Source organism: Acomys russatus, chromosome 22 (assembly GCF_903995435.1).
Source record: "Acomys russatus chromosome 22, mAcoRus1.1, whole genome shotgun sequence".
Classification (NCBI taxonomy): domain Eukaryota; kingdom Metazoa; phylum Chordata; class Mammalia; order Rodentia; family Muridae; genus Acomys; species Acomys russatus.
In genome coordinates this window covers 26467944-26480881 of record NC_067158.1, presented here as the reverse complement: position 1 = coordinate 26480881, position 12938 = coordinate 26467944, and the positions used below count along the sequence as shown (strand labels likewise).

The 12938-nt window shown below is 49.2% G+C and overlaps 1 protein-coding gene across 1 annotated transcript in view; it reads right to left on the bottom strand.

Annotated features, from left to right (window-relative positions):
• Positions 1-222: 222 nt before the first annotated feature.
• The window catches only part of Htt (huntingtin), a 153563-nt gene continuing 140847 nt past the window's right edge, over positions 223-12938 (bottom strand). The window contains exons 58-67 of the mRNA XM_051165062.1: positions 11682-11812; positions 11418-11547; positions 9985-10140; positions 6428-6618; positions 4822-4936; positions 4518-4731; positions 4103-4208; positions 2866-3028; positions 2522-2682; positions 223-1390 (exon numbers count right to left, since the gene is read on the bottom strand). Coding sequence (XP_051021019.1) covers positions 1177-1390; positions 2522-2682; positions 2866-3028; positions 4103-4208; positions 4518-4731; positions 4822-4936; positions 6428-6618; positions 9985-10140; positions 11418-11547; positions 11682-11812 — 1581 coding nt within the window. The 3' untranslated portion in view covers positions 223-1176. The remainder of the gene's footprint in view (positions 1391-2521; positions 2683-2865; positions 3029-4102; positions 4209-4517; positions 4732-4821; positions 4937-6427; positions 6619-9984; positions 10141-11417; positions 11548-11681; positions 11813-12938) is intronic.

The following is a 12938-nucleotide window of genomic DNA, read 5'->3' as shown; positions in this document are numbered from 1 at the left end:
ACAGTTGCTAGGACACCAAGCTTTCCCTTGATCAAGAGAAACTGAGACAAACCAACAAACCATAGCTCAGAGACACCTTTGGGGTTATCAGGCCAGCACTTCTCAGGTCCCCACCATGCAGAAGACACAAAGGGAGAGCATCCACAACGGCCAGTCAGCCCAGGTCAGCCAGGACCAGGGATGAGGTTATTGGGGTAGCCTCTTTGGGTGCAGCAAACACTGTTTCTGCCCAGGCTGAGTGACAAGGAGGCTGCATTGACACTGGTGAGTAGACAGCCTGACAGTCATGCCTGAGGAGCGGTTGCTGCAGCAATGCAAGCCTCTTAAAACCACAACAGAGGAAAGCTGTCTCCTTAGTCCCTCAGTTGGGCCACAGGTAGGATTCTCACCTAGGGCAGTCAACACTAATACCCCTCTCTGTGCTGGTTAAATGTAATGCATAAGAAAAGGGAGATGTGTGAAGTGCAAGTGCCGTCAAGTGTTGGGAGGGCTACACAGGGACCTGCCCGACTAGATTGAGTTGCTACAGGAGAGGGAGCAGTGGCCAGAAGGTCCATCCACTTCCATAAACTTTGTCACATGCAGCACAGCCTTGCAAGTCACACACTTTACACGGGGATAGGAAGAGTTACATTAAAATTAATCTCTTTACTGATATAATTAAATTTTAACTCCTGAGAAGAAAACAGAGAAAGGGAAAATGACGCTGGACATCTGGTACCTCCAGTTCCCAGCTCCCGCACACCATTTGTTTTGTGTCCAGACACTGGTGTGGCAGGTATGTCCTGCTGGGGAAATGTGGGAAAGGAGCTCTCCAGCCCAGTGGGATAGGAGAGCTCAGAACCATCTGGCAAGAGCTAGGACTTCTGCTCCACATACTAGGGCAGCTGCAACCTGGCGACCATGGCCAGCGGAACACTAGCAAAAAGACAAACACCTGGGCAACCTAGCACTGCCACCAGCTGCAGCAAGGCCAGGCCCCAGGACTCAGGCTCATCCCCAACATAGTGCACGTTCCCTGCATAGCCCTCATGGCAAAGCATTCCTGCCATTGCCTGGCTGTCCACTTGACACAAGTGGAAGCCTGTGTGACCAAGGGAGCCCCCAGCAAAAGCCTGATGGAGGCTCTGGCCCCAGCAGCTGCCTCCTCTCAGCCTATTGTTCCACAGGTTCTACTCAGCAGGTGGTGACCTTGTGAACATTTCGCAAACAAGCAAGCAGCCGGTGGTATGGACTTCCTGGGGCTGCCACCACCTCAAACACAGACTGGAAAGCCCTGCGGTCGAATTCCTCCTCTATTTGGTGTCTGTAGAAGTCTGTGGCAACCAGGCAGAAAAGGTTCACATCCACCTGCTCCAGTTTGCCCATCCTGCTGATGACATGTGGAAGGCTGGTAGAAGAGTTAAGGGGAACAATGGCAAGGGTGGGAAGACAGCCTCCCCAAGTGGTTCCCTTCCTAACTAGTCCACCAACAGGCCGAGGGAATATTGAGGGCAGCCTAAATCACAGCAGCGGCCACTTGCAATCCTTCGCCAGCTACAGTTTGCCCTCTGCCCAGGAGGGCAGGCATAGGTAGGCAGAGAGGCCTAGAAAGTGGAAGCCCTGCATGCAGAGAGGGTGCAGGTTCCCAGTGCTCTGTGTAGCAGCACTTACCTGGGCTGGGATCCCCACAGAGTGCTAGTGGCTGGTGTTCTTGCTCACACTGCTCCAGTGCAGGGAGGGCAGAGCTAGCACCCTGCCTGCAAGGCTTTCCCAGTGCTTGGGGTGAGGCTGTGCTGTCAGCCTGCTCAGTAACTCTCGTGGTCTACTGTGGGGGAGGCTGTCAAAAGAGGAACTCCTGGCATCACTGTCAGGGCGGGAACTGCAGCTTTACTTACGACTTTCCCCAGGAGGGTGACCACGGCATAAAGATGAGAGCTAATGAGAAGCAGCATTGAGAAAACCTCGGAGGGACAGAGCATGCCAGAGGATGGGGCAGCCGCAGGGCTAGCAGCTGGCCTGAGCTGCCCTGCCTCCCATGGGCTCCCCTTCTCTCTCTCTCTCTCTCTCTCTCTCTCTCTCTCTCTCTCTCTCTCTCTCTCTCTCTCTCTCTCTCTCAGCAGTAGCACTCCTGCCACAAACCCACTCGTTGGGCAGCCCTGGCTAGCAAATAGCTAGACCTTCTGTTTTGTGTCCCTGTCAAAGTTTTGGCAAAGGTTAGGAATCACCTTGGTATCTGTGGGGTTCTTTAGAATTTAGGTTTCAGCCAGGCATGGTGGTGCATGCCTGTAATCCTAGCACTTGGAGAGGCAGAGGCAGGCAGATCTCTGTGAATTCGAGAATGGCCTGGTCTATAAAGTGAGTCCAGGACAGCCAGGGATACATAGGGAAACTGTCTCAAAAACCTAAAACCCAAAACCCCCTCCCCCAAAAAGAGAGAATTTAGGTTTCAAAACATTCAGTGAAATTCAAACCCAATGCTAAGAGACTAAGGAAGGGCTGGTGGAGACGGAAACCTAGCCAAAGACCCATGGAAGGATACATTGCTGAAACCCATGGGCTGGTAGATGCGCTGACAAGGAAGCAGGAGAGGCTCCACATGGCCATGGCAACTGGAGTTCTCTGTGTGAAGTTGGACAGGGATAGCATGACCCAGTCCCGGACCATGGATGACTGTCCAGCACTGTGCAGAGTCTGAAAAACCTGGAGAGGAGAGAGCCCTGAGCATAGGGTCAGGCTATGGGGTTGGGGTGAGGGGACTGGGGCCACAGCTGCCACCCACCTTACAGGATGAGTCTAACAGTGATAAGAGGCCCACTGAAGTGTGAGGTTGGCTTCACTTTTATCTCTCTAATCCGCCCTTGCCCCACATACAGACACCCTTACCTTGTATACTACAGTGGCCATGAACTGTGGGTATGGCTGCTGGTTGGACAGAAACTCTCCAATGACTTTGTTCATGACATCTTGAGGTGGGAAGAAGTCATCTAGGAACTGAGGCAGGATCCTTGCCACGACCCTGGCTTCACAGGGAAATCCCTTGCGGATCCTGAAAAGAGAGGAGCTGATCTGAGCCTCACCTTGGCTCCTGGCCTCTCAGGCCTGCTCATAGAGCCAACATGGACTAAGGCTCAGAGGCCTTTGACCCACAGGGATGCTCCAAGTGGGGCTCAGACCACAATTAGGGTATGGGTTTTAAAAGCCAAAGGTGACACCCAGACTTTCCTTTTGTTGCCCTGATTAATCTGGGCACAGGGTGATCTTTCCCACTATGGGGGGGGAACAGTACAGTTATGGGAAAGCCCTATAAAAGAACAGCAGGAATAGGTTAGGGTGGAAACATCATAGACGAGACTTTCCAAATCAAAATGCTCCAAGAACTTTTCACTGTACATGTCCTAATTTCCAGAACACTACTGTCAATCAGGAGTTTTTCTTTCCTTCAAACATGAACCCCAATCTATGTTCCTGATGATTCTTCTCTCAATGTCCTACATGTTCCTCTTAGCAGCATCCTTCTCTGTGCTGAAAGAGTGCTGACCTATGACTATCCCACTAATGCACATGCAACTGTGCTGTACAGCTGAGAAGTGTAAAAGTGACTCAGACACTTAGCTGTGCCCTTGCTCAACCAAGGGAGGATACAGGCTGAGCCCCACTGCAGCACTTAGGTACACTCCTGTAGTTTCTATTTCCTCAGCAGTGGACTGTGGGATCCACTAGGGCAGTGGCTTGGCTATACACCTGAATGGGCCCAGTTGTCCCTGAGTTTGGCTATAGGTGGTGCTCCGTGAATATACATGCATTGGAAAAAATGGCTGAAAAGATGCATTTTAAAGTTCAAAAGGATGAACAAATACTCATAGAAGCAATTGCTCTGGCTTTGGCTCTAGGATAGTCAATGAGTACTGAGGTTAGAGGTAAGGCTTTGCTCCATTTCTGTTTTTTTGTTTGTTTGTTTGTTTGCTTTTGAGACAGAGTTTCTCTGTGTAACAGCTCTGGCTGTCCTGGAATTGGCTCTGTAGTCCAGGCTGGCCTCGAACTGATAGAGATCTGCCTGCCTCTGTCTCCCAAGTGCTGGGATTAAAGGCGTGCACTACCATCACCCGGCTGCATTTCTTACCTATCAAAGAGAACAGAAACCCGCTCCATAGCAACTATCACAGACTCGCTGTCAGGTGTAGCAGGGCTGGGGTCAGAGGCTCTGCCTGGACTGGCTTTCTCCTTTCCTGAAACAGAAACACTCAGTAGGCCACAGGACTGAAACTCAAAAGTCTTGAAACCTTCACTCAGTGGCTCCTATAGGACTTTACCAGACAGGCAGAGATCCTTCAAAAGCTGCTGGTTAGAGTCCCTAGCAAGGCAGGACCCAGCTCTCAGGGATGCAGTGGCAGCCTGGATACATGGTAGTGTCATATAAGCTGTTCCCTTGCCTTGGGCTCTAGGATTTCTAGAAAGGTGACAGGGCTGGTTTAGGCCCACACTATGAGGCCTGGCTTATGTCCCTGGGCAAGTCTATGACCGTACAACTCATTCACCTGTGTACATGCAGGTGAGCATCAGGCCCAGGGCTGCCATGGCCCGGTGTGGGCTTTGTACATTCACTCTGTCCACACTTAGCTTGACCAAGGACTCTGTGTCTAGCCGAGAGAGCTGCTCAGACAGCAGGAGACGCTCCAGACCCCGGAGGGCACAGTGGTAAATGATGGAGGGCGTGGACTCCTCACTTCCAGACAGCATTACTCCACACATCTAGGTAAGAAGAAAGACTTCTTATCTTTCCCCAAAGCACAGTGGCCCGCCAGTACAGTGTCCAACAGAGCCCAGCCACAGCCCTCTCACCTGTATCACAGATGCTGAAAATTCTGGTCCCACATCCAGAGGGTAGTTTTCCATCAGGTAGAATGCAGTGGCACACATCACCAGCACGTGCTGCTGGCTGTGAATGTTCACACAGCTGAGAATAGGAGACAGTAATCACACCCAGTCACAGACAGCAGCCCCTGCCTGTCTGCAGATGAGACAGTTTCAAGGCATATCCATCTACACCTATTGAGTGCAGAGCCCTGGGCCATGTGCCTTTTCACCTGGCTGGCCTAGTGATCACACTGTCCCCAGAGCTGCATGGCCTCAGCTTGGCATGCCATCCCCAATTCTGCACCTCTCCATAGGTCACTATACTCTCCCTGCAGATTCTTCAGGTTCTTTGTCATGTGTGGCGTATGTTAACTTATAACACTCTAACCCATGGGATCCCCAGTTGATACCTGTTTGCCCAATGGCAGCAGTAGGGACGTGGCTGGCATATGAGTTAGACCAAAGGTACCATAAGCAAAGTAGCCAGCACCATTTCTACTACCCTTTCAGATGTGCTCAAACGACACTGTCACTCGTAGGAATTGGCCACTGCTTTGTGTGTGATATGGGATCCTCTGCCCAAAGCACTGAGCAAGGTCTACTTATTATCTGACCGGGCATTGTAAGCTCCTCATACCCATGCCCAGTCTTGTGTGCCTTCTTTATTCCTCGACACAGATTGTGCTTCTCACATAACCTGCCCAAATCTGTCCCAGGCCAGGATCTGTGATCACAGGGACAGTGGGTGCCTGTTTGCCCACCTCACACACAGTAAGTTACTACCCAGCAAGTACTACAAGGAAGAAAGGGCTACAAGCCACTATCTCTGTTCCAGCTCACCTTGCCATTGCCTGTTGGGCCCCTTAAATGCACTTCTGCTCACTTGTCAGAATGCCACCTCCTCCCAGTAGCTATGTCTGCCAATCTAAGACCTCATCATCTCCAAACCTTCCACTCAACTTTACTCACCATCTCTCAATCTACAATCCTGTCATAGAACACCTGGATCTTCCTCCAAGCCCCTGCTCATCCCTAATTCATGCCCCAAACTCTGAGTGCACAGCTATGCTCCATTAGTCACACCCAAGCACAGCTGCGTGTGAGTTGTCTTCAGGGGAGGTGGAGATCAGCGCAGGAATAAAGGGCCTCATAGGAAACATGGGGCTGATCAGAACTAACGAGGAGGCTGAGCCTGGTGGCAGAGCGTAAGGTTGTTGTCCATAGCAGTTGGTAAATGCCAGAGGACAGCGACGCAGAGGCAGGATTTTTCATCCTGCTAGAGAGGTCCAAGAAAACCTCTGACATGTTTGTGTCCTTGTGTCTCATGGCTACTATTTCCTGAAAAGGTACCTCCTGGTCCTCCGCCTGCCACCTACCAGGGCCTACCATATATTTTGTTAGTGCTTTTGGGACAGGATCTTACCTGTAGCTCCAACTGGCTTCAAGCTTATGCCAATTTTTCTACCTCAGCCTCTCAAATGCTGGGTTACAAGCATGTGCTACCATGCCAGTTCTGGCATACATTTCATTTTTTATTTTTGTTGTTAAGACCACACCAAAGCTTGTAGCCCACCCAGCCAGCCCCACTCACTGGGCTATTCCTTTGAGGTTGGACAGCAGATAGTCACTAACAACTGGAATGAGCTGCTTTGCAGTGTCATCCAAGAGGTCACACTCCAACACGTAGAGGATGCCATGCAGAGCTCCAATCTGGCTGGGCAGGTGGCTGCTCCTGAGTGTGCTCTCCAGTAGGCGGCTGACTGGCTCTGCCACAGTTTTGTCCTGGATACAAGCACAGACCTGAGCTGCTGGAGACATATTGATGGCTGACTGCCAATGGCCTGATTCCCTGAAGTTGAAAGAGCCTGGCTATAATCCAGCATACAGCAGAGTCCACACAATGGCTGAAATTCACCCAGGAGAGGTTGGTACACAGTCCCAACCCCATCTAAAAACCTGAATTTGAGAGAAGATTTACCTTATGTAGAAAATGTGATTTGTGCCCTCATTTGCTTTTGCTTTTGGAGTTGTGGTACATGCTAGGCAGAGGGTGCTTCTGTAAACCTGCCATCACTGACAGTCCTTGATTCTGAGCTCTGCTGGTCCCTGTAGGAACATCTCATATGTGTTGTCTCCTCCTTGTCTACCTACGGTGTGAATTATGTTCTGTATGACTATTCTGGAACAGTATTACACCTGGTTTTCTAGGCTTTGCCCAGGAAGCTTCTCTCTCAGCTCATTTTTGTCTCTTCACTGTACTTGGTTTGGCTCCTCCTAACAAGAGCGTGTTGGTAGTTGTGGAGCTCCTGACATTAATTTGTGCTAACCTGGACTGACATGGTATCACTTCCACTAGGTATTCTAAATGTGGCAGCTGAATTCACACCTAGACACCCAGCACACACCTTGACACAGGACTCTTCAACAGTGAAGACTGTTGCTGGGTTGTGCAATCCAGAGGCAGCACTTCACTGTCTGACTGTGCCCCGCCCCCAGGAAAGGGTAGCTGAGGACTCATTTGGTCTCATGATATAAGAGAACTTCTGGTCACCCAGTCCTCCAAGGGAGTCTATATTGGTGGTCTCAGGCTAAAGAAGGCTGATAGTCTTCCTTCTCATCCACTTTCCCAGACTATGCCATGGAGTCGTGTGTCCTTCCTAAGGACAGTACAGCCTAGGCCTCTGACCATACTTCTGCAAGTGTAACACCAGGCTATGCTGTTGAAGGCTGCAGATCTAACAGCAAAGAAAAGTGACAGTTTGGATGCATGTTATGGAACACTGTCCTCTGGACATGACATGGTCATGCCATCTTGAAATCAGAGGAGCTGGGATTACCTGCACTCACACAAGACTCTCATAAGCACAGGACTATAATGTTCCCTCATCACAGGGGTAGCCAAGGACCGGAACCGTTCTGAACCTTAGCATGCTGCACACAATCCAGCCCCAGCTGTACTTGGGTCTTGGGAAGAAGGTTAAGTGAAGGGGAGAAGGGTGTGGTGCCTCCATTTATGCAACTTTTGGGGGTCCCCCAGTTCCAATGAATAAGCTCTCATCCATGTTCCTATGAGGAAAGCCAGAAAATATACCGGTTCACAAGCTGGACTTGGATCATCAGTGGCCTATCTGAGGCGAACAGACCCTTGTGCAGGTTTCCCCAGGAAAAGCAATGTAGCTATGCAACACTGTCTGCAGCAGCACAGGACAGGCTGAAAGCCTCTCAGAAGACAATTGCCTTCAAGGACAGCTTCCTGTGTACACAGAGCTGGGTACTGGAGCCATTCGCCATTCTGCCTTGGGGTCGTTCTTTAAAAATGACCATTATTTGCCTGATGTATTTGATTTACATTTTGCCTGAGGAACCTGGGCCTGAGCACAAAACCACAGCTACAAGGAAAATCAAGCCACTGAAGCCCCCTCCATAAAGGAAAATGGACCTCCCACAAGGACACAGTCCTGACAACACCCAGAGGATGCCTGCTTTGCAGAGTATGCTCACACAGGGGACTAAGTGCTCACTGTTCCTGTTCTCTGGATGGTGCTAGTCACCAGCGTGGCCCAGGCTATGGCCACCCATGCTGTGTATCTGTTCTAGGAGAGGTGGGAGCTGTGCTCTGCCATGACCTATGTGAGCTGGTATTCATGAGACTACTGTGCAGGGTTAGACAGGTATGTAAGAGACGTCACCAGACACTGTGGCTGCAGCGCTGCTCTTACTAAAAGAAAAGACATGGCACATATGGCACATGGTGAATGGGTCCCACACCACTCCTGCCAGCAGCTCTAACTACTTCACACATGGCAGCCACTCGTGTCTACTGAACAAGTAAGTTTCTTTCTTTTTTAAAAATCACTTTTATTTCCATATGTTATGTGTGTGTGTCTACATGTTAAATATGGATGTGCATTATGAGAACCTGTAGAGGCCAGAAGAGGGTACTGGTTGTGAGCTGGCAGTCTGGGTGCTAGGAAAGAACTCAGGTATTCTGCAAGAGCGCCAAGTGCTTGTAATCATCTCCCCAGTCCCTGAACAATTTATATTGTTATCACAAAAAAGGATCCCTGGAAATAAAGGCTGAAAACATGACACTTTTAAACATTTAATGATAACATTTTAACATAATTTTAAAATGTGATAATAAGTGACAGGGCAAAAGTCCTGAATCACTTTCCTTTGCGGGCAGTGCTGATGCCCTCCAATATGCTCCAACAAGAGGCGGACACCACAGGTAATTATTTTCATGTGTGCATCTGATGTATGTTTTTTGTTTTGTTTTCTTTTTGTTTTTGAGACAGGGTTTCTCTGTGTAGCCTTGACTATCCTGGACTCACTTTGTAGACCAGGCTGGCCTCAAACTCACAGAGATCCGCCTGCCTCTGCCCCCCGAGTGCTGGGATTAAAGGCGTGTGCCGCCACTGCCCAGCCCTGGTGTATGTTCTATGAGAACCACCTAATAATACGTACACAGGAAAGACAACCAAGCAGTCCTAGCTAAATTCTGACAAACCAGCAGCAGAATAATGGGGACTTGTGGTGAGTGGGAGAAGCGAGGTATGTGTACACAAGGGGCATCCCCAGAGCAGTTGATCTGGGGCTTCCTAGTCCTGAGAACCATGAGCAGTACATATTAGTTGTTTATGAACTCCTCTAAGGTGCTCCGTGACAGCACTGCAACTGGAACAAGACTACGATGCTAAGGACAAACGTCCACATTTCTCAGTGGAAATGCAGGGTTTCTAGGACAAGTGGGTCACCAGGGAAGGCTTTGTAGACTGAAAGGGATCCAGACCCATCAGAGAAATGGAGTAGAGCTGCCAAGTGACAGACTGCAGAAGAAGCAAGGCACAGTTCCACTATTTGTGTTGTCCCAGTGCCATTACACCTTTTGTCCTACAGCTAGTACCCTGCTGTAATGACATAAAGGCCCAGGGGAACAGGTGCTCCAGTCATGCCCACAAGACATCTCACAGTGCCCTGTGAAGATGGCACCAACAGGCCAGCTGACTAGAACTGTGGTTCACATGTGCCAGGGAGCTTGGCTTGGATATCCAGATGCATGCAGCACATTTGACCAACACAAGGTCCCAACCAGAGCAGTCCTGAATAGCTTCAATGAGGGCAGCCTCTGCACTATCTCTCACTCACCATTCCAAGAACAGCAGCTGCCTTGCAGGTGGCGGGCACCAGGTACTGAATGAGGATTTCATCTTCTAAAGGGTGCACTCTCCGTAGTTCTGCCAGTGTCAGATACATCATTTCAAATTGGGTGCGTTCAGTGAATAAGTCTGACACCACAAGAAGCTGGAAAATCAGAACAAGGAGAGATTTCACCTAGAGGAAAGTGTAAGAAATGTAGCCTGGAATGCAGTATGCAGCAAGGTTACTTCTAATACTGGTATCTAATATCCACGGGGACTAACAGGGAATCCTCAGTCCTGACTGCAGAGACTTAAAATACAGAGTGCAGAAGTGGTGATAGAATATCATGTTAAAAATGCCTTTGAAAAGAAATGTGCCTTTGCATGCACACTACAGATGGAGGAAGAGCTTGCATCTTAGCCTCCACATATATAGGAATGATCATTTTCGGGCAATGTTTATCAACAAAACTCCTGGAAGAGAAATCATTTCTCTTGGCTTTATCATTGCCACCTTTGTTTAATTTTATTATCATTGAGTGTGTGTATAATGTATGTGTATAAATACAGGTGCATACAAACCACAGCATGTATGTGGAAGCCAGAGAAAACTTTTGGGTTCTTTCCTTTTCTTGTGGGTTCTGAGGATCTAACCCAGGCTGTCAGATCTGCACAGCAAGCGCTTTTTACCTGCTAAGCTATCTTGCTGTACTATCACCAATCTATCCATATATGTACTTGTTTTTAATTTATTTTAATGTGTATGGGTGTTTTGCCTGCATGCATGTTGGTGCATCATGTGTGCAGGAGCCAGAAAAAGTCATATCCCCTGGAGCCCCTACGTGGATTCTGGGAACAGATCTGGGTCCTTTGGAAAAGCAGCCAGTGCTCTTAACTACTACTCTCTCCAGCTCCCACTATCACTTTTTTTTTCCGAGACAGGGTCTCTCTGTGTAGCCTTGCCTGTCCTGGCCTCGCATTGTAGACCAGGCTGGCCTCGAACTCACTGGGATCCACCTGCCTCTGCCTCCCGAGTGCTGGGATTAAAGTCATGTGCCACCACGGCTGGCCCCACTATCACTTTTAAAAAGACCAAGTAACACCCAGGAGGTAGTGGTGGCGGTGCATGCCTTTAATCCCAGTACTCGGGAGGCAGAGGCAGGCAGATCTCTGTGAGTTCAAGGCCAGTCTGGTCCTCCATAGATACCATTCATGATGTAAATACCCTTTGTTTGGGCTGCTGGGAGCTAAAGATCATTGAAGTACTGTGAAACTACTTATCTGACATTACTCTTCTGAACCAGTGCTCTTAGTAAGTACATGTATGTGCTGTGCTTGTCTACTGAATGTATTTAGTACATGTACATGCATGAGTGCATATGTGTGCATGGCATACACATGCCTCTGGGTGAGGAGGGGAGAGAGGGGAAGGCAACTTACAGATCGAACCACTTCACTGATCAGGATGACGGGGGTCCTTCTGGGTGCACTGGATGGCAGGATCCAGCGGCTGTACAATTCAAGCAGAAACTGCGAACAGGAGTGAATATCAACCCCAGCACGGTGTTTTCTGCGGAGTGTGAAACATGGATATTTTCCCCATATACAGATGAGATGCTCGCCTCAAGAAGGACCCCAAACAAATCAAGTGACTGAGAAGAAATTTCAAATTTCTTATTAAAAAAAAAAAAAAAGCCAGTAAACCTGGAATTGACTGGAGATACAGGTGGTGATGTTGGTGCAGGGACGTCAGCTTCTTCCTCCTCCTCTTCATCCCATTCCTCTTCTCTCAAGGGCGTGATGTTGTTCCCCAACCACACAGAGTGTATGGACACCTGCCACGGAAGCAGGCACCAGAGATAAGGGCATGGGTGAAGGCTTCAGGTTCTTGTTGGGCAGGTACAATCCGGTCCCTCTAGTCTGAGCACATATGGCCACCATAACGATCCATCCCATTCAACTGTTGTTGCTGTCCGAGAAGCCTCTGGGTAGGTAGGCAAGGGCTCTAAACTGCTGGCAGAAAAACTGGGACCTCAGGTTCAAGACCTGAAAGAGTGTCTGGGGAAGGTATGAAGTAAAAGAGGCTCCAAAGAGTGACAGTGCTGCTTCTGAGTGACAGCTGACTGGACCCTGGAGAAAGGGGTCCATACATGGATTTTACAAACCTGCTCCTATTTATTTGTCTTTTCCAGGGATAGATTCTGTTTTTTTCTGGGATGCTTGCTTAGAGAAATTTCTGCAAGGATGCAGAAGGAGATATGCTTGTTTTAGGAAGGTATAAAGGGCAACCAAGAGCCCCAAGCTCCCAAATAGCTCCAGGTGAAGTCGTTTTTGCATTCTCAATATGAACAGTGACCTTTCTTTTGATTGCTCCTCTACAAATCCTCTTGTGTTTTTCCTTAGGATCTCGGATACCTTCAGTGACAGCAAGCTGAGAGCTGAGAATGAATTCTAGGTGCCAGTATTCTCCACACCCAGCCCCTTCTACCACCTCTTTCCCCAAAATGGAGTGGCAGCTCAGCTCGGTAGTTTCTGATAGCTGGCAGGTATCCCAGGAAAGGCAGGGCTAGAACTATACTTTGGCCCACACAGTTCTACTATATTCAACTTGCAGACAGTGGAGCTGGACTCAAGTACTGAAGGAAACAGAATGCAGCTGAGCTAGAATGGATAGTGTGACCACAGAGCCAGAGACATGGACCCTAGAATATGGCCATGCACCCAGGAGCCCCAGGCATCTTAGTCATCACCTCGTTTTCAGAAACACTCCATAAAAAGCACATCTAACCATCACTGTGATGGCTTCTCTGTGAAGGTAGGAAGGAACAGAGGCGTTTGTCTAGAAAAGCAGCAGAGACCATAGCTCCCTGAGCCCTGCAGTCAGAAGCTATAAACTACTCCTATTGTTCTGACTGAAGGGTAATGCTCACCTGCCTGCTGCCTGCACAGCTGTACACTTAG